At 44.1% G+C, this 21,726-nt stretch overlaps 2 protein-coding genes across 3 annotated transcripts in view; both read right to left on the bottom strand.

Annotated features, from left to right (window-relative positions):
• Positions 1 to 21,726, bottom strand: part of LOC109318265 (stabilin-1-like) — a 449,042-nt gene that overhangs the window by 151,232 nt on the left and 276,084 nt on the right. The window lies entirely within an intron of this gene.
• The window catches only part of LOC109318266 (stabilin-1-like), a 56,556-nt gene continuing 41,708 nt past the window's right edge, over positions 6,879 to 21,726 (bottom strand). For both annotated transcript variants that reach the window (XM_019547393.1, XM_019547394.1), the window contains exons 17-22: positions 19,313 to 19,393; positions 18,426 to 18,584; positions 15,140 to 15,202; positions 10,593 to 10,694; positions 9,409 to 9,495; positions 6,879 to 7,016 (exon numbers count right to left, since the gene is read on the bottom strand). In XM_019547393.1, coding sequence (XP_019402938.1) covers positions 6,897 to 7,016; positions 9,409 to 9,495; positions 10,593 to 10,694; positions 15,140 to 15,202; positions 18,426 to 18,584; positions 19,313 to 19,393 — 612 coding nt within the window. In that variant the 3' untranslated portion in view covers positions 6,879 to 6,896. The remainder of the gene's footprint in view (positions 7,017 to 9,408; positions 9,496 to 10,592; positions 10,695 to 15,139; positions 15,203 to 18,425; positions 18,585 to 19,312; positions 19,394 to 21,726) is intronic.

The following is a 21,726-nucleotide window of genomic DNA, read 5'->3' as shown; positions in this document are numbered from 1 at the left end:
TTAGGAGGAACTTCTTCACAGTTCGAGTGGCCAAGGTCTGGAACGGGCTCCCAAGGGAGGTGGTGCTCTCCCCTACCATGGGGGTATTCAAGAGAAGGTTGGATGTGTATCTAGCTGGGGTAATGTAGGCCCAGCACTCTTTCCTGCTTTTGCAGGGGGTCGGACTCGATGATCTATTGAGGTCCCTTCCGACCCTAGCATCTATGAATCTATGAATCTATGAATCTGCCACCTAAATCCTACAGTACAGGAGGTATGCTGCCTACCCAGAGCTAGGATTTGAGACATCACAGTGAGGTTTCCAGACCTAATCAGGCCCATGGACTACTACCCCATGGTCCTCATCCATGTTGGAATGAATGATGTGGCCTAGAGTAGTCCGGGACAGGTCATGGCTGACTACACAGCGCTGAGAGACAGGCTTAGAGGCTCAGGGGCACAAATAGTCTCCTCATCAGTCCTCCTGGTCAGCAGACATGGCCAGCACCATGGCAACTGCATTGTGGAGGTCAACTCACGGCTTTGGAGCTGGTGCCACTGTGCGGGGTTAGGCTTTCTAGACCACAGTCCATATTTCCAGGATAAGACCTTGCTGGGATGGGACAGCCTACATCTCTCTCCAAAAGGTAAGAGTCTATTCTCTTATAGGTTGGCAGACCTCCTACATAGAGCTTTAAACTAGCTTTGTCAGGGGATGTGGATGCTGAGTTCAGGACGAGTTTGGGGAGGTCAAGCCATGAACCGCACGCTGGAATTGATCAGGTAAGTACTAAGTGGCTCACTAAGGATCAGGATAGGGGAATACTAAGGGTACCTATTGTGGGCTAAGGTGTTTCTACACTAATGCTAGAAGTATGGGAAACAAGCAGGAGGAACTCGCATTCCTGCTTGCAGACAAAGATCTCGACCTGGTTGGTATAACAGAAACCTGGTGGGATCCTACCCATGAGTGGGCAGTGGGCATTGATGGCTACAAGCTATACAGGCAGGATAGACTGGGGAAAAAAGGGAGTGGTTGTTGCTAGGGAACTTTATATATTGTCTGTAATAAAGATGGCGACAGAAGGACAGATCAAAGTCCTATGGGTCAGATTACAAGGGGGTAGGGGTGAAAGGGACTTGGTAGTGGGGGTCTACTACAGAACCCCACACCAGGAGGAAGAGTTAGACCTAGAATTCTCGGAACAGCTCTCTAGGGAAGTACGCTCAAAAGACCCAGTTATCATGGATGACCTAAATTACACAGACATCTGCTGGGAGGAGCAGTTGGCCAGGTCTGCCCGTTCACATAGGTTCTTAACCTGCATACAGGACCTGCATCTAACACAGGACGTATGCAGTCCCACTAGGGAAGATGCCTTACTTGACTTGGTGCTGGCCACAGGGGAGGACTTGGTGGGGAATCTACAGGCACAAGGTAACCTAGGGGATAGTGACTACCAGTTGATAGGATTCACTATCTGGTGTAAGGTGGGAAAGACAACAACTAGGGCAGTAGTGCTAGACTTCTGGAAGGCCGGCTTCAGCGAGCTGAGGAGATTAGTTAGGGTGGGACTAAGGGGTAATCACATCTGTGAGTTGTGAGTCCAAGAAGGGTGGGAGTTCCTCAAGGGACTACAGGTGCAGAGGAACACCATCCCAGTACATGCAAAGGAAGGCAAAAGAACCAAACAACCTTCTTGGCTGAGCAGGGAAATCCAGGAGAGCCTTCAGAGAAAAAAAGAGGCCTACAGGCTGTGGAAGCAGTAGGCAGCCACCAAGGAGGAATATACCTGCTTGGCTCGTGCTTGCAGGGAAGCAGTGAGGAAGGCCAGCGCAGTTACGGAACTCAAGTTGGCAACAAAGATTAAAGATAACAAAAAGTACTTCTTTAAGTACATAGGGAGCAGGAAGAAGCAGGGTACCATAGGGCCACTACAGAATGTACATGGGCAACTTGTAACTGATAGGATGGAAAAACCAGAGCTCTTAAATAATTTCTTTGCTTCTGTTTTACTGGACACAGACACAAATACACTTCCCAATGAGTCTTTAGTTTGGAGTGTGAGTAATAGCAATCCACCAACAGTTAGCACTGACCTAGTGAAGGGGCACTTGGAAGGGCTGGATGTATTTAAGTCGGCGGGCCCCGATGATCTTCACCCAAGGGTACTAAAGGAATTGGCTGATGTCATAGCAAAACCACTGGTGCAACTGTTTGACCACTCGTGGGACTCAGGACAGGTCCCAGAGGACTGGAAAAGGGCCAACGTGGTCCCTATTTTCAAGAAGGAGAGGAAGGAGGACCCAAGTAATTATGGGCCAATTAGCCTCACCCTTATTCTCGGCAAGACCTTGGAAAAAATTATAAAGGATCACATTTGCAGGGGCCAGCGAGTCACTATGGTAAGGGGCAACCCGCATGGGTTTACAGCAGGCAGATCCTGCTTGACTAACCTGGTCTCTTTATGACCAGGTCACAAAGTGCTTAGATACAGGAATGGAAATACATATTATTTACCTGGACTTTAAAAAGGCTTTTGACACAGTGTCGCACCCAATTCTTATGGGCAAACTGAGTAGCTGTGACGTGGATTTTTTCACAGTAAGGTGAAAAGCTGGCTCACGGGACACACCCAGAGAGTGGTGATGGATGGGTCAGTTTCCCCCTGGAGGGATGTGGGCAGTAGTGTCCCCCAAGGCTCTGTCCTTGGACCAGTGTTGTTTAATATCTTCATCAGTGATTTGGATGAAGGTGTTGAAAGCACTTTGTCCAAATTCGCGGACGACACTAAACTATGGGGTACAGTTAACACACTGCAGAGCAGGGAGTGAATTCAGGCAGATTTGGACAGACTGGGGAAGTGGGCAGATCAGAATAGGATGCAATTTAACAGGGATAAATGCAAGGTGCTGCACCTGGGGAGAAAGAACCTCCAACACACCTATAGACAGGGAGGTACCATTCTGAGCACCGCAACAGTGGAAAGAGATCTCAGAGTCCTGGTTAACACAAAAATGAACATGAGCCGCCAGTGTGACGAGGCAATAAGCAAGGCCAACTGCCCTCTTTCTTGCATCAGCAGGTACATCATGAGCAAGTCTAGGGAAGCAATAATTCCCCTCTATACAGCATTGGTGAAGCTGCAGATGGAGTACTGAGTCCAGTTTTGGGTGCCGCACTTCAAGAGGGATGTGGATAACCTTGAGAGGGTTCAGAGAAGGGCTACTCCTCTGAACACAGTGGATGTAATCTTTCTGGACTTCAGGAAGGCCTTTGACACTGTCTCCCACTCCATTCTCATTAAAAAGCTAGGTAACTGCGGCATTGATGCCCACACAGACAGGTGGATTGCTAAGTGGCTGAGGGGTCATACTCAGAGAGTGGTGATGGACGGGTCATTTTTGACCTGGAGGGAAGTGAGAAGTGGGCAGCGGGGTCCCTCAGGGCTTGGTCCTTGGGCCCACATCATTTTATTTCTTTTTTAGCAACTTGGACGACGGGATGAAGAGCAGCCTGTTTAAATTTGCAGACGACACCAAGATTTGGGGTGAGGTGGGCATGCTAGAAGGGAAGGACAGATTACAACAGGACCTGGACAGGTTACAGGGGTGGGTAAATGAAAATAGGATGGGAATCAATACTGACAAGAGCAGGGTGCTGCACTTGGGCAGCAAGAACCAGCAGCATACCTATAGGCTGGGGAACTCCCTTCTTGAAAGCACGGTGGCAGAAAGAGATCTTGGAGTTGTTATTGACTCCAACATGAACATGGGCCGACAATGCAAAAACACAGTCAATAGGGCTAACTGTACCTTGTTCTGCATCCACAGATGCATCACAAGCAGGGCCAAGGAGGTGATCCTCCCCTTCTATGTGACACTGGTCAGGCCACAGTTGGAGTACTGCGTCCAGTTCTGGGCGCCACACTTAAGGAGGGATGTGGACAACATGGAGAGGGTCCAGAGGAGGGCCACTCGCATGATCCCGGGACAACAGGGCAGACCCCATGAGGACAGGTTATGGGACCTGAACCTGTTCAGCTTTCGCAAGAGAAGGCTGAGGGGGGACCTGATGGCCATCTGTAAACTTACTTGGGGGGACCAGCAGGGATTGGGAGAGACCTTATTCCCTCAAGCGCCTCCTGGAGTAACAAGGAATAACAGCCATAAGTTGCTAGAGAGTAGGTTTAGACTAGACATTAGAAGGCACTACTTTACAGTCAGGGCAGCTAGGATCTGGAACCAACTTCCAAGGGAAGTGGTGATGGCTCCTACCCTGGAGGTCTTTAATAAAAGGCTTGACGTTTACCTGGCTGGGGTCATTTGAGCCCAGTTTTCTCTCTTGCCCATGGCAGGGGGTTGGACTAGAAGATCTACAAGGTCCCTTCCGACCCGACTTCTATGAATCTATGAATCTATTCATATGATTGAGGGCCTGCAGGTAAGACCCTATGAAGACAGACTGAGGGACCTGAATCTCTTCAGCGTCTGCAAGAGAAGGCTGAGAGGCGATCTTGTGGCTGCCTACAAACTTATTGGGGGGGTCCAGCAGGAAATAGGGGGCACTCTGTTATGAGGGCGCCCCTTGAGGTTACCAGGAACTGAAGGAGAACAGGTTTAGATTGGACATAAGGAATAAATTTTTTACGGTGAGGGTTGCCAAAATATGGAATGGGCTTCCAAGGGAGGTGGTGCTTTCTCCTACCTTGGAGGTGTTCAAGAAGAGATTGTAGAGGCATCTGGCTGGGGTTACTTAATCCCAGCACTCTTTCCTGCCTGGAGCAGGATGAAATCTAGCTTAAAGTATGCTAGAGACTGAGATCCAAGGAAAAGGGACACATCCTCTACAGAGGATGGCAAAATTTCGCAAAAGTTTTCACCAATTTGATTAAATTAATTCCTGACTGCAAATAAGGCAATCAGACAAACTGTGAGCAGAGCTAGTTTGTCTCAGCAGGAACATTGGCACACCTCAGTCAAAATTCCCTGCCTTGGCTGCAGCCAACACCCAATGCTTCTGAGGAAGGTGAACCCTCACCCTTTCCACAACACATGTAGCAACAGCAGGGGAAAAAAATTCTAGACAGCCCCAAGTGGCAACCAGCAAAGTCCAGAAAACATAGGAAATTACTATAGTAGAGCATAAGCATAGCTACTCCTAGATTATGTCTAACCATAAGGGCAGCCCATCAAGTAATAGGCACAGAATAGAGTGAATCTGGAATATTTTTACTGAAAATTTCCCACCACTTTGGACTTGCATTGAAAATATTATACTGAAGAGAATGTATCAAAGAATATAATCTTATCAATTGCCAACTCATGAATTAGTACCAGTCAAGATTAATGTATGTGATACACATGAGGAAAAATGTGCCTGAGGATCCTTTTTAAGAAGCACTACCTAAGCTCCAGAGTATTTTCCTGCCATATTGGCACTACTATCATATGCTCATCTACATCAGAGTTGGAAAGTTAATTTATGTTCACATATGGTGTTGTGAATCATCTCAGCTATTTCCGTGATACTCTTTTTGGTAAAGTCTCTGAAGCACAAAGAAACATTCCTGAATAAAAAGGTTCTCAGTAGCTGTTTGTTGAAAGTATTGCCTTGTCTTCTGCTATCTGGTGCAGCATTGGAAATTGGCATCTGGATGGATTGTAAATTTTCTAATCCTCTAATTTTGAATCACAGATCATAATAATATAGATAATATTCTATTTGAGGGGCTCTGCACTTGAGAGAAAGTTCCCAACAGCACCATGAGGTAGTTCATTGTTCATTCTCAGCCTTAAGATGCATTTTATCTACATTAGGATAATTACTGTCACCTCTTTCTCATTCCGATTCAAATGGATTCTGTTCTTTTACTTTACTTTCATTCATGTCTAAATGAGCTGTGGCTGATGTTTCACCATTGACTGGAATAGTGCAATTAGGTAAGTTTTTACTTGCTTCTTTCTCTGAATCTTTTCTATGCTTTTCCATTCTTTTTATGGTACTAACTTGTATACATTTACAGGTTTCATAGTTCAGTGGAAGATATCATGGACATTTCTCTATAGCTGGAGCCAGGGTGCGTGATGAGTCAGTGCATACACAAATACACCCACTATAGGTTGTGCTCTCTAGGCTGGAGGCAGCTTTGTATACAACATACATGGCCCACAGGCTGTCAACCTTTCTGGATATTCTGGAGGCCATCTCCTTCTTCAAGGGTGTGTGGCTACTGAGAAGTGGATATAGAGCTTGTTTTCTGTAGAAGCTAAAGAGGACCCAGAAACGTATAATAAATAGAGAAACTTCTGGGTTAGAATAAACTATCACTCTCTATTTCTTGTTCCAAAAATAGGAGATGGGACAACTCTGCCCTCCTAAGATGCATTTCTCTCATAGGCCCTGACTCAGAATATCATATTTATCCACATGGCTGGTAAGTTTATTCTTTATTATAAATTCTACCAATTTGCCAAGGATAAATCATACTTACTGGTCTATATTTCCCAGGATCACCTCGAGAGCTCTTTTTGAAGATGTGTGTTATGTTGGCAGCCTGCCAGGCACAGACTGTTTGCAATTATAAGCTACATACCACCGCCAGAAGTTCTGACTTCCTTTGCTCACTGGACTCTGTTTCCCCATAGCAATTAGAAATGGAAAAGATGTATTCAATAATTCCCTACTGTCAGAGATGGATAATAAAATCCTCGATCCAAACTTTACTGAGGATCTGGATTTTTCAGTTGAGCCTACCTCCATCTTCTGCATATTAGTCAGCATTTGTTAGTGCCAACTTGAAATAACCCAAATGATTATAAAGTTAATTCATATCAGTGACACTAAATCTACACTTTGCTCATTGTTCTGTTTCCTTTCTGGCATGTCATTTAATTAGAGCTGCTTTCTTGCAGAATTACTGACCTTCATTGCAGTTCTCCCCATGCTTGTTTGGGTTTGAACATATGTGGCAGGCTATTCCTTTGAAACCCTCAAAGCAATGACAGTTGCCATTTCCTTGAGTCCCGTCACTGCACTGAAAGGAAAACAAAAGGAAAATTGAAGTCAGCAAGGCTCAGGGGAACTGCATGACAGAGATGTTAATGTCTTGTAAGACGGGTTTTCAACCTTTTTCTTCCTGAGGCCCCCCAGCAGTCTATGAAAACTCCACAGCTCACCTGTGCCACAACATCTGTTTTTCTGTATATCCAGTAGACTAAAATCTGTATTAAATTGATAATCAAAGAGTCTGAGACTGAGGAGGGGGCATAGCTGGGGGACTTCAGCCCTGCTCCTGGCTCTAGGGGCAGAGCCAGGCCCCAGCATGGGCTTCCCTTGCTCCCCCCCAACCTGCCCAGCTGGATTGGAGACTGAGGAGGGGGCATGGCTGGGGGACTCCAGCCTTACTCCTGGCTCTGGACTCTGGGAGGACAGAGCCAAACCCCAGTGTGGGCTCCCCCTGCCACCACCCCCTCAGCTGGGCTGGAGACTGATGGCTGGGGGGCTCCAGCCTTGCCCCTGACTTGGAGCTCTGGGGAGGTGGAGCCGAGCTGTAGTGCCAGGTTCCTCTCCCCCTCCCCCCCTCCAACTGGCCTAGAGACAGAGGAGGGGGTATGGCTGTGGGACTCCAGGCCCACTCCCAGCTCTGGGCAGGCAGAAGAAAGCCACGCGTTCAGGATTCACATCCCCACATTGCACCAGGCTTCTCCCATCTGGGGATCTGGTGCCCAGCTGGAGGGGTGAGGTCGGGTGGGCTCGGGTAGGTTCCCTCCCACCCCACCTTCTCCGCTGGCCCAAAAGCTGAGGTGGGGGTGTGGCTGGGGGAACTGCTCGGTTCCCAGCTCCCTGCAGTGGCCAGCGGGCTGGGAGATGTGCTCTGGTGCCCCTCTGCTACTGGTATGGGACACTGCAGGGGTCTTGCTGCCTTTCCTGTTTGAAAAGTGAATGTCAGTTTATTTGCATATCAGATCAACCTATGCATTTTAGAGAAACCTGCCAAAATTGAATTGATTCAGACTTGGACTTTTTACCTAGTCTGTACTTAGCCTCTGTTACACCTGTCCATGCCCAAACATTGTATCTGAAATTTGAAAGCAAAGAGGCTAAAAATGTATAGTTTCCAAAGCAATTGTAACTTGCCTTGCAGATACAATATATCTTATGCTTCTTCATATAGCATTATGCGTTTATGCCTTAATAAGTATAAATCACAGATTAATTATATGTAGAGGAAGCTAAAGGGCAAATTTTGGGCCACATTAAGTTGGTAAACATTTTAGAAGAGGCATACATCTCAGTACAAGATATTATACATACTTTTTTTTAACTTGAAGATACAGTGAAGTGCCCCTCTTCCCATCTACAGTCTTCAATTTTTTCACCAATGTATTCCACAGAAAGATAAGGCGATATCTTGCTTTTAAAGTCACAGTACACAAAAACTGTTATATAAAGCATAGGTGGTCTCCTTACTTTCCCTAACTGCAAATGATGTCTCTCATGTGGAAAAAAAGAAAGAAAGCGGTGGGCGGCCATGGCGGCTGTGCAGCAGGGCAGCGCTCAGCCTCGTAATAACAGCTACAAAACTGAATAATAGAAGCCTTCCTTGACAATGAGAGGAGTTCATCAGTTCTGGGGCTCCTAATAACCCCACGGCGGTCGCATGGTGTACGTAACTGCTGGCATTACCAGTTGGCTAAGCGCATATCCCGTAGCATTTGGCTAGAGGAAGTCACTACAAAGCAACTGAAGGACAGTGTCGTCCTATCCCTGGGTAACTGCAGCGTCAGGGAACCAGAGGTTCTCTAGGGATCAGGACTTTTCTGCTGTGATCTCACTGGGGAGCCTAATGCAGGGCCAGGCAATTATTTCGCCTTAATGAGTTCTGTGAGCTGTCCAGGGCCTCAAGAGTAGCTTCGTCTCTTGATACATGCCCTGCCCGTGGTTGCCATCTTGGGACCAGATTTCCTGTCCCTGACCTTTGCCACCAGAAGTCCCTCCCCTTGTCCCCAGAAGTACTCCTTTTAGGGAGGGGAGTTGTCATCTTTGAACCAGAAAAAAAAACAAATCACATACTGAGTTAAAAAAAAAAGAAAAGAAAGAAAGAAAGAAAGAAATGTAAGATTCCTTCATCCTTTTCAAAATAGATAGCAGGAGTTATACAATTAAGATGAAGTCTGTAGGGTTAAACCCCCTTCCAATTTATATCCACACTTTGGCTTTCTGTATTCTCTTTCTCAAATATTTGGAAAATATTATAAGACATATATCACTTCCAGACAAGATGCATACTGTTTCCATGGCTGGTGCAAATGACACAAATTCTGGCTAAAGCTTGCCATGCACATGACCAAAGTCCCCACCAGGAGTAGGAAAAGAATAGTGTGCTCTAACTGTGGGTCCAAAATGATAGAAACTGGTGCACTCACATTGCCTCTGCCATAGCAGGGACTGGAAAATCCACCCGGACATTGCGTGCAGTCAGGACCAAAAAATCCTTTGCAACACCCAGGTTTCTGGAAAAGTTGTAAACATTAGCAACACTTTACTAAGCAGTTTCTTGAGTGCTGTTAAACAACATGCAACCTGAAATCAGATCTTTTAGCTGTTTTTTAAAATCATGAGCTAAGAGCCTCATCCTGTGAGTCATCCTCCACTTCCAAGTTTGAAATTCACTCCCTTCCCCAGCGGTGGTAGAATAATCGAAGTGACTATCTGGTCTGCATTCTGACTATACTTTCAGCAGCTCCCACACCCAAGTTTATTTTTTTGTTTTCCCCCCACCTAAGACTACCCTAAACAGAGTCAAGCATTACTGTATCTTTTTCCCCAGTAGAGCCTGCTTTTTTCTCCTTCTGCTTCTGACACACATTTTGGATCCTTTGTTGTTTGGTTGTAGAGGCCCACATCCTTCCTGTTACAAATTCCTGCCATTGTCTGAATTATTTAAGAAAAAGGATGCTCTTTCTGTGTCACATCAGATACCTAATGTGGTTAGCCAACAGCAGCACAACTGGAAGGCAAATGTTCAGTCAGTATTTTGCCAGCTACATGTCATCGTGTATTATCGATGACTTGCAGGCCGCGTGGTATCTCTAGGGAGGATGAAACTTCTTTTCCTAAGCATCTGACTGTTTCATAAACAGGATGTGATTATCCTTCAGATTAATCTGCTCTCATTGTACTCTGCTTCCTTTGATAGAAGTCTGTTAGACAACTGTGGGTCTCTAAGAAAAGACAAGTTGTTAAACAGTTCATGTTGGTTGTTATGGTATTTTTTTCATTTAGCTCTGCCATCTCATTCAGTGAAATTCATACAGGCTTTGCCAATCTGCCCCGACCAGCACTTGACAGGGGAATCGTTCAGATGAGTCCATATGTGTTCTGCTCAATGTTTATTCACTGCTGAATGTTCACCTTTAAGGAGGAGCTTAGCCATGTAGTATCGCTTTCCCCTGGTCCAGTGGCAGAACTTACTGTGGAAGCACTTCTCTCCTTTTCCAAGCAATGTTTCAAAGACTTAAAGCTGAAGCCCTTCAGATTCAAGGAGCAGAAGCAGAATAAAGTTTCCTGTTAATGTAATGTGCTCTTACATGCTCTACATTGTACTTACCAGAATGGTGTGATTGCAGTATCTGGCACACCCCTTTTTCATAACATTCAACCCCAATGGATCATGGACATATACACATTCTTTGGGGAGAGGCTCTGGTTCCTTTAGAAAGAAAATGAGTCATCAACACAATAACTTCTCCTTGTCCCTGGCTGCAGAGGGTAACTAGCTACTGCTGAACTGAGCAAATTCATGGGACAGCCAAGGTGAACAAGATAAGATTATGGTGCTTCTGTTGCAATACAAGATATGCAGTAGCTTCCTTTTGTTTACAACAAGCAATATCTTCCTGTTCTTATTTTAAAATTTCTTATCATGCTGAACAATGCAGGTTCTTTAACATTTCAGTCAAGCCAATCTACCTAAAAACTCACATGAAGTGAACAAGTTAAATTGTTCTTACTCCCAAAAACAGAGAGAAGAGATAAAAATAATTCATGTGGTGTTATCCAATGACATTTGGGATGAATTTGGCCCAAGACTTTACCCCACATGAGGTCCTCTTTTGAATTTACAAATAAGACTGGTAACTAAAGTCTTCTTAATTTATAAATTCCTGTTTTGAGAAATCTTCAAACAGCTTTTCAGAAAATCAAGTACCTTTGCCTGACCTAAAATTGAGAAAACTACATCACTATTCATATTTGAAGATCTTTGTCATGCTCTCTGTCATGAATTTACAATGGTTCTTGACAGCCCATCCAATTGCTGTGATGGATTTTGTTCATAACTTAAAAACAAGGTGCTACTCCCTAAAGAATAATAAAAAACTACTGTAGACCATGGGTAAATGTTTCAAAAGTGACTTAAATGTTCATTTACAAAAAGTCACTTAGGCCCTGTCATATAGCATTTTTAGCATACATTTTCCCATTGTAGTTAATGTAAAATAACTATAAAACACATCCATAGTCTTCATTTATTCCAGTTTAAGCTACTTACTTGTAAATTTTTGCAAGTGCACATATGCACACAAAAAAAATTATGCATGCATTTTATAGAAACACCTATACAACACTCTAGCCTGATATCTCATAGTTCAATCCTGTGCCCTAAGCTTTATGCACTTGGAATTTTATTACAGAACAGTGACAGATGTATACTGTTTGTGAGTCAAACTAGCATCATATAATTAATTAATCTGTGTTTTGTGAGCCATAATCATTTCTGAGCTGTTGCCAGCAGAGCTGGCAGGTAGATTCAGGGAGGTCCAAGACCAAAAGGGGGGGACGCTTCTTCGTCCTACCAAAACATTAGATGTCTTTTATCTTTCTTCTTTTGTGTGCCTGTGACAAGGTATTTAACAGGATTCATAGATTCACTGGAATCTGACAAGGCCAACACTATAAGTACCACTGTTGTGACCTTGAACCTACAACCTCAAGTCTATTACCCATGCATCTTAGGGCCATGCCACCCCAGCTCCTATCGTTCACCAGCTTAACCCAAGATGCTCTTGAGCCTTGGATAGTTGTCCTACTCATCCCTAAAACCAAGGTTGTACCCTCACAGCTAGTGCAAGAGGGAAAGAAAAAGACCACCTATGGTAGATGTTCTAAGAAACTGCTTTTCTTTTCTTTGCAGTGTGCAAGCCAGAATTACCTGTGGCAAGTTAGGGTGTTTTGATGTTTTGGTGTATGGGATATTTTAAGCCCACTGTAAGCTTATTTACCCTTCTGAGAAAAGTAGAGCAGCTGACAGTATACAAGTGAAACAGGCTAATTCAAGTGAGAGGCACTGAAGTATGAAATAATTGCAGGAAGTCTGTCAAAAGCAGAATGGTTAAACCAAAATGTGGTAGCTGCCTTTTTGCATCTTTCTATCCTGAGAAAAAAACTAATTGCAGAATAGAGTTTTCACTTCCAGAATAGATAAATTATTGCAAGATATGATGCCAGATAACATGGAACACAAACCTGTGTGTGTTGACAAAAGGTAGCTTATCCTCCAAAATAAAGTTAAGTTTAAAATAAATAAATAACTTTTTAGGTAGAGAAGGAGTGAGGCCTCTAAAGTATATTGATATTTAATAAAACTTACGGTCCAGAATGCCATTTGAAAATGGAACTTAAGCCATGTAGGTGATTCAGAGAAAATCTTCTCCTGCCTTATCTATTGGTCTGGGTCTGCTCCTACAGACCTACACCCTTAACTCAGGCAAAGTTGACTCCAGGGTTTGACCTTTTGCTAAAAGTGAACCCACTGATGTAAATGAGACTAGGTAACAACACTTTGTGACAACGAATTTGTGACCCCAAACACTGACAGCAAAGCAGATAGAACCCAAGTCCCCCTTCAAAAAAAAAGCGTGCCTACGTGAGACATTTACTGCTGTTGACAAATTAGTTCCACAGTAAATGTCTCAGCATCTACACATGCAGAGCTACTAGGCTGAAGTAAACTAATAAACTCTGTAGCAGAGTAGTAATTTCTAAATACAAGTACTACCCTGCTGCAGAGCTTTTTACTCCACAGCAGCGCACATGTAGAAGCTGATCTGGCTGGGGCACAAAGGTGCTGCCGTGTGCCATCTGTTCCTGCACTCAACCACCCTCATGCCTCAGCCACACCCTCTGCAGCATGTTCAGCTGGGGCAGAGCAGCCCTGAGCTGGCTGTCTGACCCTGTGGACTCCCTGCTAGCTGGGGCTGGTTCGCCCCAGCTCAGTGTTCTGCAGTCCCAGGAGCCTGTGTAAATATGGCACCCCAGACCAATAAACTCCAGTGTGACAAGTAAAGAGTTTATTGTATTGTATTAATATGCACATGTAGATGCATCCGGATTTAATCTCATTTAACAGGTATGATATACATCCAACTAAGCAGGATCCAGTCAGTGACTGAGTCTTTCATAGCCAGTGGGATTATAGACTCAATGTGTCAGTTTCCATGAACTGAGAGTTGCAAGCTCCCATTTGTCTGCAACACAGAGGTTTACTGCATAATCTTCCATGACCATGATACAAGAAGGTACTTTCACGCTAGGAAACAGAAACATGGTCCTCAGAAAATCAAGTTTGGGGATTCTACTAAGAGGCAGGTTGAAAGTGGCACGAGTGTAATGGTGGAACCCCAAGACTGTGCAGATTGAAGAACAGTAGAAAAAGTTCTACCTGTGCTAAGAGTGAGGTTGTTGGAAGCAAGAAATCTACAATTTCACTTAATATGCAGAGTATGTCATGGCTCTCTCTAATGTGTTCTGCATACTTCAGAACAGGAGGCAGCACAGACTACTGAGCAAAGCACTGAACTGGGATCAAGGAGTCCTGGGTTCTATTAACAAATATACAACAACCTTTTCTGCTTGACCTTAAATAAGCTACTGTATTTACTTGAATAGAAGATGACCCTAATTATAAGACAACCCCCGCCCTGCAATAATTAGATTCTATCTATGGAAAACTTATAAAATTATCATTTTCCATGCATAGAATCTAATTATTGGAGGGTTCCCTTGAATTTGTCCCCCTCCCACTGCTACAGCATGGAAAACAAATCTGAGGGATCAGGTAGCCCTTCATTTTCTGCTTCCCCACAACTTTTTCCCTGGCATCCCTTCCCCCACCCCTTCCTGGCAGACCCTTCCTGGCATCCCTTCCCCCACGCCTTCCTGGCAGACCCTTCCTGGCATCCCTTCCCCTACCCCTTCCTAGCAGACCCTGTTCTCCCTGAGCACGTGGAAGTGAGGAGCAAATGTGAAAACAATAACCTTGAAATTAAACATAGCTGTAGCAATTTGCATAGAGTACCCATGAATTTAGATAATCCAGAATTGATGCACGTTACCTTTTTTTGAAACTGCTGCAAGTTTCAGTACAGGTGTTTCTTAAACACACTTTCGAGCAGCACCTTTGGCACACATGTATATAATCAGGCCAAATCACACAAATCAGTTCCAAATTCTCTTAACTGAGCAGAGCCAGCCACTGACCAGACGCGACACAGAGGTGACTGCCTGACTGCCCCTGCTGCTACACCTAGAGGAGTCCAAGGATATTCTAAATTCTGGACTCTTCCCTACCCCCACAACTGTATCCCACATCTCTCTGTTTGTAAATATGTGTGTGCTTACAACCCACCTCCTTACTCAAATGTGCTTACAACCCACCTCCCCACTGTTGTGTAGTCTCCTGTATATTCTTTGCTGTATAAGCATTACACTCCCTCCTCGCTTTTTTCCCTCTTCCTGGGCTTAGTTGGCTGTACATTTCTTATGTAATTTAGTTGTGTTCACACCCTTTCTTATTTAGTTTCATTGCTGAGCACATGCTGCTTTTGGCAGTGATTTAATGATAGACAATATATTTAGTGAGGTGTCCTTGTATGCGATTATAAGGGGCTTTTTTTCCCCCATACCAATTGTGGGGGAAAACTTTGTCTTGTATTCAAGTAAATATAGTACTTCCCCTCTCTGGGCCTCTGTTCTCTTCTGATACTTTGTCTGTATGCTCCTTGGGGGAGACTCTCTCTCTTATTATGTGCCTGTATGGTGCCTAAAAGCACTATGGGTGCTAATATAATCTAAGAAAAAATAATAAAAGGTATTTACCACTTTTCTGCTGTGAGGTGGGCAAAGGCTGGTGTTCAAGGCTTTGCAATCAACACAACTGCCCTGTTGCAAAAAAAAAAAAAAAGAAGAAGAAGAAGAAACACATTTTCTCAAATGTAATCTCATTTTAATTCTCCCAAACAGAGACATAAATGGAAATACATACAGGCTGGCAGTAATGAAGATTCATCAATGCAATATGAGTATGTAACCCTAGAAGCCTTTTGGCTAACAAATATTCAGGCTTAATCCTGGATATTCAGTAGTTATGCTGGAGAGCATGTGCTCTAAATTCCATTATTCTATGAAACAGTTGGGAATCTTTTGTCACTTTTGAATCATTTTCATGGCCACAGTTGAATAATGGCTGACTATACACTTGCTTGTTCATGTTCTAACTAGAACGCATTAGTGTAGTCTGCTCCGTGTTCATGTTCTAACTAGAACTATTAATTTAGTCTGCTCCATGTTCTAATGAGAACACTCCTGCATCACCTCGCCATCATGTGCATTAAGCCCCAACACATTTTAAACTGACTGTGGGGGCACTTTTTCTAAACCTCATTGAATGAGCTTTAGCTAAAGTGCCCCGCAACAAATTTAAAACATACTGGGGCTTAATACATGTGACAGTGAGCCATTTCAATTAAAGCAGCTGTCCAGGAACTGCCCTAATTAAAACACTCCACCCCCACCCCCAAGGATGTGTATAGGCAGCCAATGAGATGTAAAAAAATAGACTTTGTACTGGTGTGCTATTCCATATACTTTAACATAGCTCTTTCTATTATCCCTGTCAACCTGTCAGTGCCTAAATGCTAGACACAAGTTGTGACAAAGATTCAAAATAAAGACCACAAGACTCTGCTCATGCAGGGTGTTTACAATACTGTGAGATTCCCTATATTATGCAGATATTTAATTGCAGGATGAGAGCATATTAAAAAAAGCTCAAAGACCCACCTGAGGGTTGATGGCCCATTGAAGCAACATAGTTAAGAAACAGGAATTTTTGGAGCCATTGGGAAGGCTAGTATCACATTTTGTTTCCTTTGACTCCCCAGTTCAAATGACCAGGTACCCAGTTCCAGCTGGGCCAGCTAGGGTAGGGAACTTCTGGCACAAGTCTAGAGCAAGACTCAAATTCATGCCTCCGGACCCAGAAGGGAGACACTTTAACTACTCTACCTGCATCTAACAGGATCGACCTCTGGTGGTTGTGGTGCCCCCTAAAGCCCATACAAATCTTGTTTCTCACTCTCTCTTCCCAGATGTATCACCCTGATCTTGTCTACCACATCTTGATGGAAAATTTATATAAATTTGGGAGGTTCCCCTTAAAATACCAGTGCAAGTCTGTAGGTAAGACTTGCTACTGGACCACCTCATTCTACCATGATCTTTTAACTCTGATTCTCAGCAGGGTCTCAATCCTCAAAATGGCCTCAGTCAGCACACTCACACAAAGTCCTGGGGCCTCTGATAGCCCACTCCCTCAAAATCCTGTGGGTTTCTGGTGACCCACTCAGTTATGGTTCTTTTCCAGCCCCACTTTGCAACTGTCCACAGTTAAGATTCTCTTTTACTCTCTCTGTCTCCCCTCCCCAGGGCCTCAGTCTCCCCTAGCGCACTTCTTCAAAATCAAGAGGTCTTTCCCAGTCCTCTCGTCTCCCCTTCAGCCACTCCCATGCCTCATGGGCAAAAACAGAAACATCACATGCAGCATAACTTATGAACTTATTTCTATGATACTCTCCCCAGAGCTGCTTCTCCCTTCAGGATCTCTGCCAATCTGACTCTCCTGCCCTGGAGCTCTGTTTAAATCCCCTACCTGGCTCTGCTCCTTTTGGTCATCAGGTTCCCTTATCCTAATGGGGCAGGGGGATTCCTCCTTTACTGATTAGCAGGTTTGCTGTTCTGCTCTTTATCTGCCCCTGCATCCTGCACCATACTAGCAGGCTTATAGCTCTGCAGTCTGCGTCTTTGCAACCTGCAGTTTACAAACTAGAGTCCTGCAACCCTTTAGATCAGCTGCCTGGCCCCACTCTCTGTAACAGGGGTTGGGACACCTGTTACACTGTACCCCACATCTGACACTATGAAACTTATACTTGTTAGCACCAAATGTACTTTTATTTTCCATAGTCTCAGCAGGCATGTTAAGATAAGTTGGAATGTGCACTTTGCAGCAAATGTGAAAATGTTCTCCGCATTGCATATTTGCAGCACATAACCAATATTAGATACCAGAAAATCCAAATATAAAAAAAAAGGAGAGTGCTGCATGTGGCTGCAGTGTGTGCTGCCCGAAACCAGAACCTGGTTGGCCAGAAAATTCACTGTGGCTGCCAGCCAGGCCCCACATGCTCACATCACCACCCTGCACCCCAGAAGGCCACCAGGTGAGGCTGCTGGGGCCTGCCCAGATGCTGGCCCCAGTCTCCCCTACCCAGAGCTGTCCCTTGGGTTGGGTGAATTGAAGCAATCACCCCAGGCCCCACGCTTGTGGGGCTCCGCAGAGCTGGGTGGAGTGGCTGCGGCCCCTCCCACAGGGCCTGTCTGGACCTGGCAGCTTAGCCCCATGCCACGGGAGAAGCGCTCTGTAGGGGGTGCTCCTGCTGCTCCATGCACCCCGGTGGAGGCCTGGGGGGCATGTGTCCTCCTGATCTGTGCATGGGGCGAGGTGGCTGCTGCTGCGTGCTGAGCTTTGTGCCATGAGCCCCAAGCTGCAGAGTAGATCCAAGATTGTACCTTACTGCAAAAAGTGATCTTCACCTTAAAAATGATGGAGTCCACTGTGCTAAAGCATGTCACTGTAGCAACATTGCCATATGGTGACATGTAGACACACCCATTATATCCCAAATCAAACTCATAGGACATGGATGTTCAGATCCATTTAATAACATTATCAAACTAGTTAGCAGAGAAGATTGAAACTTGATTACCAAAACGAGGTCTTAAGAAGCCAGATTTCTTTCTGAATCATATATATATATTGAATATGAAGATAAAAGTAGTATTTTTAGTTTCCCAAATTCCTAAGAGAAAATAGCTGACTTCTCAGTAATATTATGTGGAAATGGTAGCAGAGGAAGTGCTTATATTGGCTATTCAAGGAAGCAGCCTAATGTTGAGGATTAAACAGGTTAAATTAAATTTGCTACATGTGAATACACTGACTTAATTTGTCAGGTCAATTATAGTCTACTCTACAACATAACCAGAGCTTTATTTCTTTTCTGTAGTAGTCACTTCAGAAAGAATGAAAAAAAAAATCACTTACTGTTACAGTGGTATGCTGTACTTCATTGCATCTTTGTGGCAGAATGGGGATTATTGAAGAAGGAATGAAGATGCCATCCAAAGTATGAATGATTCCATTAGATGCCACAATGTTCTTCATATTTAAGGGAATTCCAGAATCAGTCAACAGAATTCTTCCCTGTTACAGAAAAACAAAAATTCTAAGTTATACTCTCTCTTATTGGGAGATTCTGGGCTCATCTACACATGAAATTAACCCATCTAAATAAACTCTTGTGCAGTTTGCACAGTAGTTTATTGTTCCTGGGCACAGCATTTAAATGTGCACCTGGGACTGCAACACATTGAGCCAGGGCAGCACATCCCTGGCTGGGAGGGTCCCCAGGGAGTCAGCCTACCAGCCCAGGGCTGTTCTGGCTTAAGATGCTGCCAAGGGGCTGGCAGAGACATGAGGCAAGCCAGCAGAAAGCCTCACACTATAGCAACCTCATGCCCTAGCTGGCCCTGGTCACCGTCTACACATGCATTGCGGAAGAGTAAATAGCTCCACCATAGGATAGTACAGGTACTGAGTAGCACTTACATATGGCGGAGTTAGTTATTTTACTCTGGACTAATAGCTTCACACATGGAGATGGAGATCCACTGTGGAGCTAAATAGGGAACTTCACAGAAAGCTTCTCATGTCAATGCGCCTACTGACTAAAACATAACAAATTTCTAGAGCTAAAGTGGGATATAGACACTTTGTTCAGTCTCAAATAATAATGACATAATACCCATCATTCTTAATGAGAGTCATGCATAGGACATAAGAAGAAAATACACTTTACAGCTTTAAATAAATCTAATTTGTCATGCACAGGGAATAGCAGAGATGGTTGCAAGTCACCATATGATACTTACATCTGTGCTAATATTGATGGTCACTATCTGGTTTGCCATGGTTATAATATGTGGCATCATCAACAGCTTCTCCACAGTCACCTGACATTGTTTTACATACATAGGAAGATATATATTATATATATTTGCAATACATTATGTGTATATATGACAACGCTATGAAAGAGAGATTAATCTAAGGAGAGGATAGGGTTGAATACATTTCAGAATAGCTGCAAAACTCCCTCCATAAACTATTTTTATATAGTTGACTTTAAATAATTAAACTTTATCAAATGTCTGGAAAATACATATATGGCTGAAAGAGAAGTCCAGGGCACTGTGTCAATCACATGCAATATTTGAAATAGAAATCGTATTAATGGTCTCCTCTTTACTTTTTCTTTTTGTAAATTTGATACTGTAGCATAATTTATTTTCCATAATGAATACAGTTGATAGCATGTTCAAAAACTCAGACTAGCTAAGTCTGAGAACATCCAGAGCATGTTTGTAAAACATAAAAATAAAGTGCTAAAACTACTGGTTCATATGCTCATCGCCTATTACAAAGCATACTGGAAAATTACTGTAGTTTGCTTGGTTTCCCCTGCATTCATCTAGTAACTTTTTTTTTTTTTTTAGTAATAAAAGGAGTGTGATGGAGTTGGGAAACCCTGCACAGCAGTAGTAGAAAGGAACACTAGTGAAGCCCAGGGCTCTTTAAGACTTTGATATCAGAGCATTTACTGCTCTGTCCCTTATATTATAAAAGCTGTGAATTAGGGAAAGGGTTTCAGGACATAGCTGGATAGCTGAAGTGAGGAAAGAAGTGGTCTAGGGAATGTCTAGGGAATGTTGCAGTGCCGTGGAGAAGTGAGACTGGCGGGGACTACATTTACACTGGTTCAGGAGTCTGGAACTGGACTTCATGGGGCAAGATGGATCTGGGTCTCCACGACTATAACCTCACTCAGTGCTAGAGAGACAGCAAATATTGTAAGAAGCAGAATGAGTTATTTGTAGGGCTGTCAGAAGCTTCAGTCCATGATTTGATTTGCTGGAGATTTGGCTCGATTTGGTGACCTAATCTCCAAATCCAAATCAAATCAGAGTACCCTTTCATCTCTTCCAATTGATCTGGAACACTCTCAATCGATTCGGACAGATCTGGCAATTCGGACATAGATACAGCTTCAAAAGTTTTTTCTACATACCTCTAGGTAGCAGGGGCTCTGAATGCTGCAGTGCTGGGGCAGATGCAGTGTCCCAGAGAAGCACGAGGGACTCCCTAGCACACTCAGCAGCAGACCCAGAAGCACTTCCGGTCCACTTCCTGGTCCACTGGGGAGTGCACGGGGGCGTCCCCCCATGCCTCCTCGACTTGGCAACTGGTGCCTCCTGGGACTGGAAGGAGCATCCAGGGTCCCCCTGTGGCTGATCACCGAGCTGGGATGGCACAGGGGGGTCCCAGCACACTCCCCGGCAGGCCCAAAAGTGGACCAGAAGTACTTCTGGTCCACCTCCAGGTTCACTGCCGAGCAAGCTGGAGAGCCCTCCGTGTTCCTGTGGGACGCTCCATCTGCCTCAGCACCGCAGTGATCATGAGCCGCACTGGTAACTCAAGATATGTAGAAAAAACTTTTATAGCTGTGCCTGTGCCCGAGTCACTGATTCGCGAAATCAGCATCGAATCTTCAGATTCGAATTCGGCCAAATTGAATTACGGACAGTGATCCAAAGTAACAGATTGAATCACTGACCGCAATTCGAGCCAAATCCGAATTGAATAGGGCCCATTTTGCACAGCACTAATTATTTGGTTTGCATATTTGGTGCTGGTTGTTGCAGAGAAATCTCAACTTTGTACAAGTTGTACAAGTCTATTAACTTCAATACAGCTAACACCAGGAGTAAAATTTGACACACTCTATTGAATAAATCAAAAGAGACAAACATACAGCTCCTGTTTAATGTTGCCCTTCTTACATAATAAATTGCAATAGTAAGCATTGGTAAATCCTAAATAATGTGTTATTAAAAAAGGCAAAAGACCATTTGTCTGTAACAGATTTTGTGAGGCAATATATTTAAAGATAATGTGACAATGAGAAAGACTGCACCTTAAAACTGAGATTTCATAGTATAGTATAGCATACTCATGTATACTGCAACATTCCCTAGACCACTTCCTTCCTCAGTTCTCTGGATCGTCATGCTTGTTCCTCATAGTTTCATAGTTTCATAGCTTCTAGGGTCGGAAGGGACCTGAGTAGATCATCTAGTCTGACCCTCTGCCATAGCAGTAAAGAGTACAGGGGTCAAATGACCCCAGCAAGATGTACATCCAGCCTCCTCTTAAAGACCCCCAGGGTAGGAGCCAGCACCACTTCTCTTGGAAGTTGGTTCCAGATCCTAGCTGCCCTGACCATGAA

Source organism: Crocodylus porosus, unplaced genomic scaffold (genome assembly GCF_001723895.1).
Source record: "Crocodylus porosus isolate Cpor-Errol unplaced genomic scaffold, CroPor_comp1, whole genome shotgun sequence".
Classification (NCBI taxonomy): Eukaryota; Metazoa; Chordata; order Crocodylia; family Crocodylidae; genus Crocodylus; species Crocodylus porosus.
This window is presented reverse-complemented; position numbering and strand designations above follow the sequence as displayed.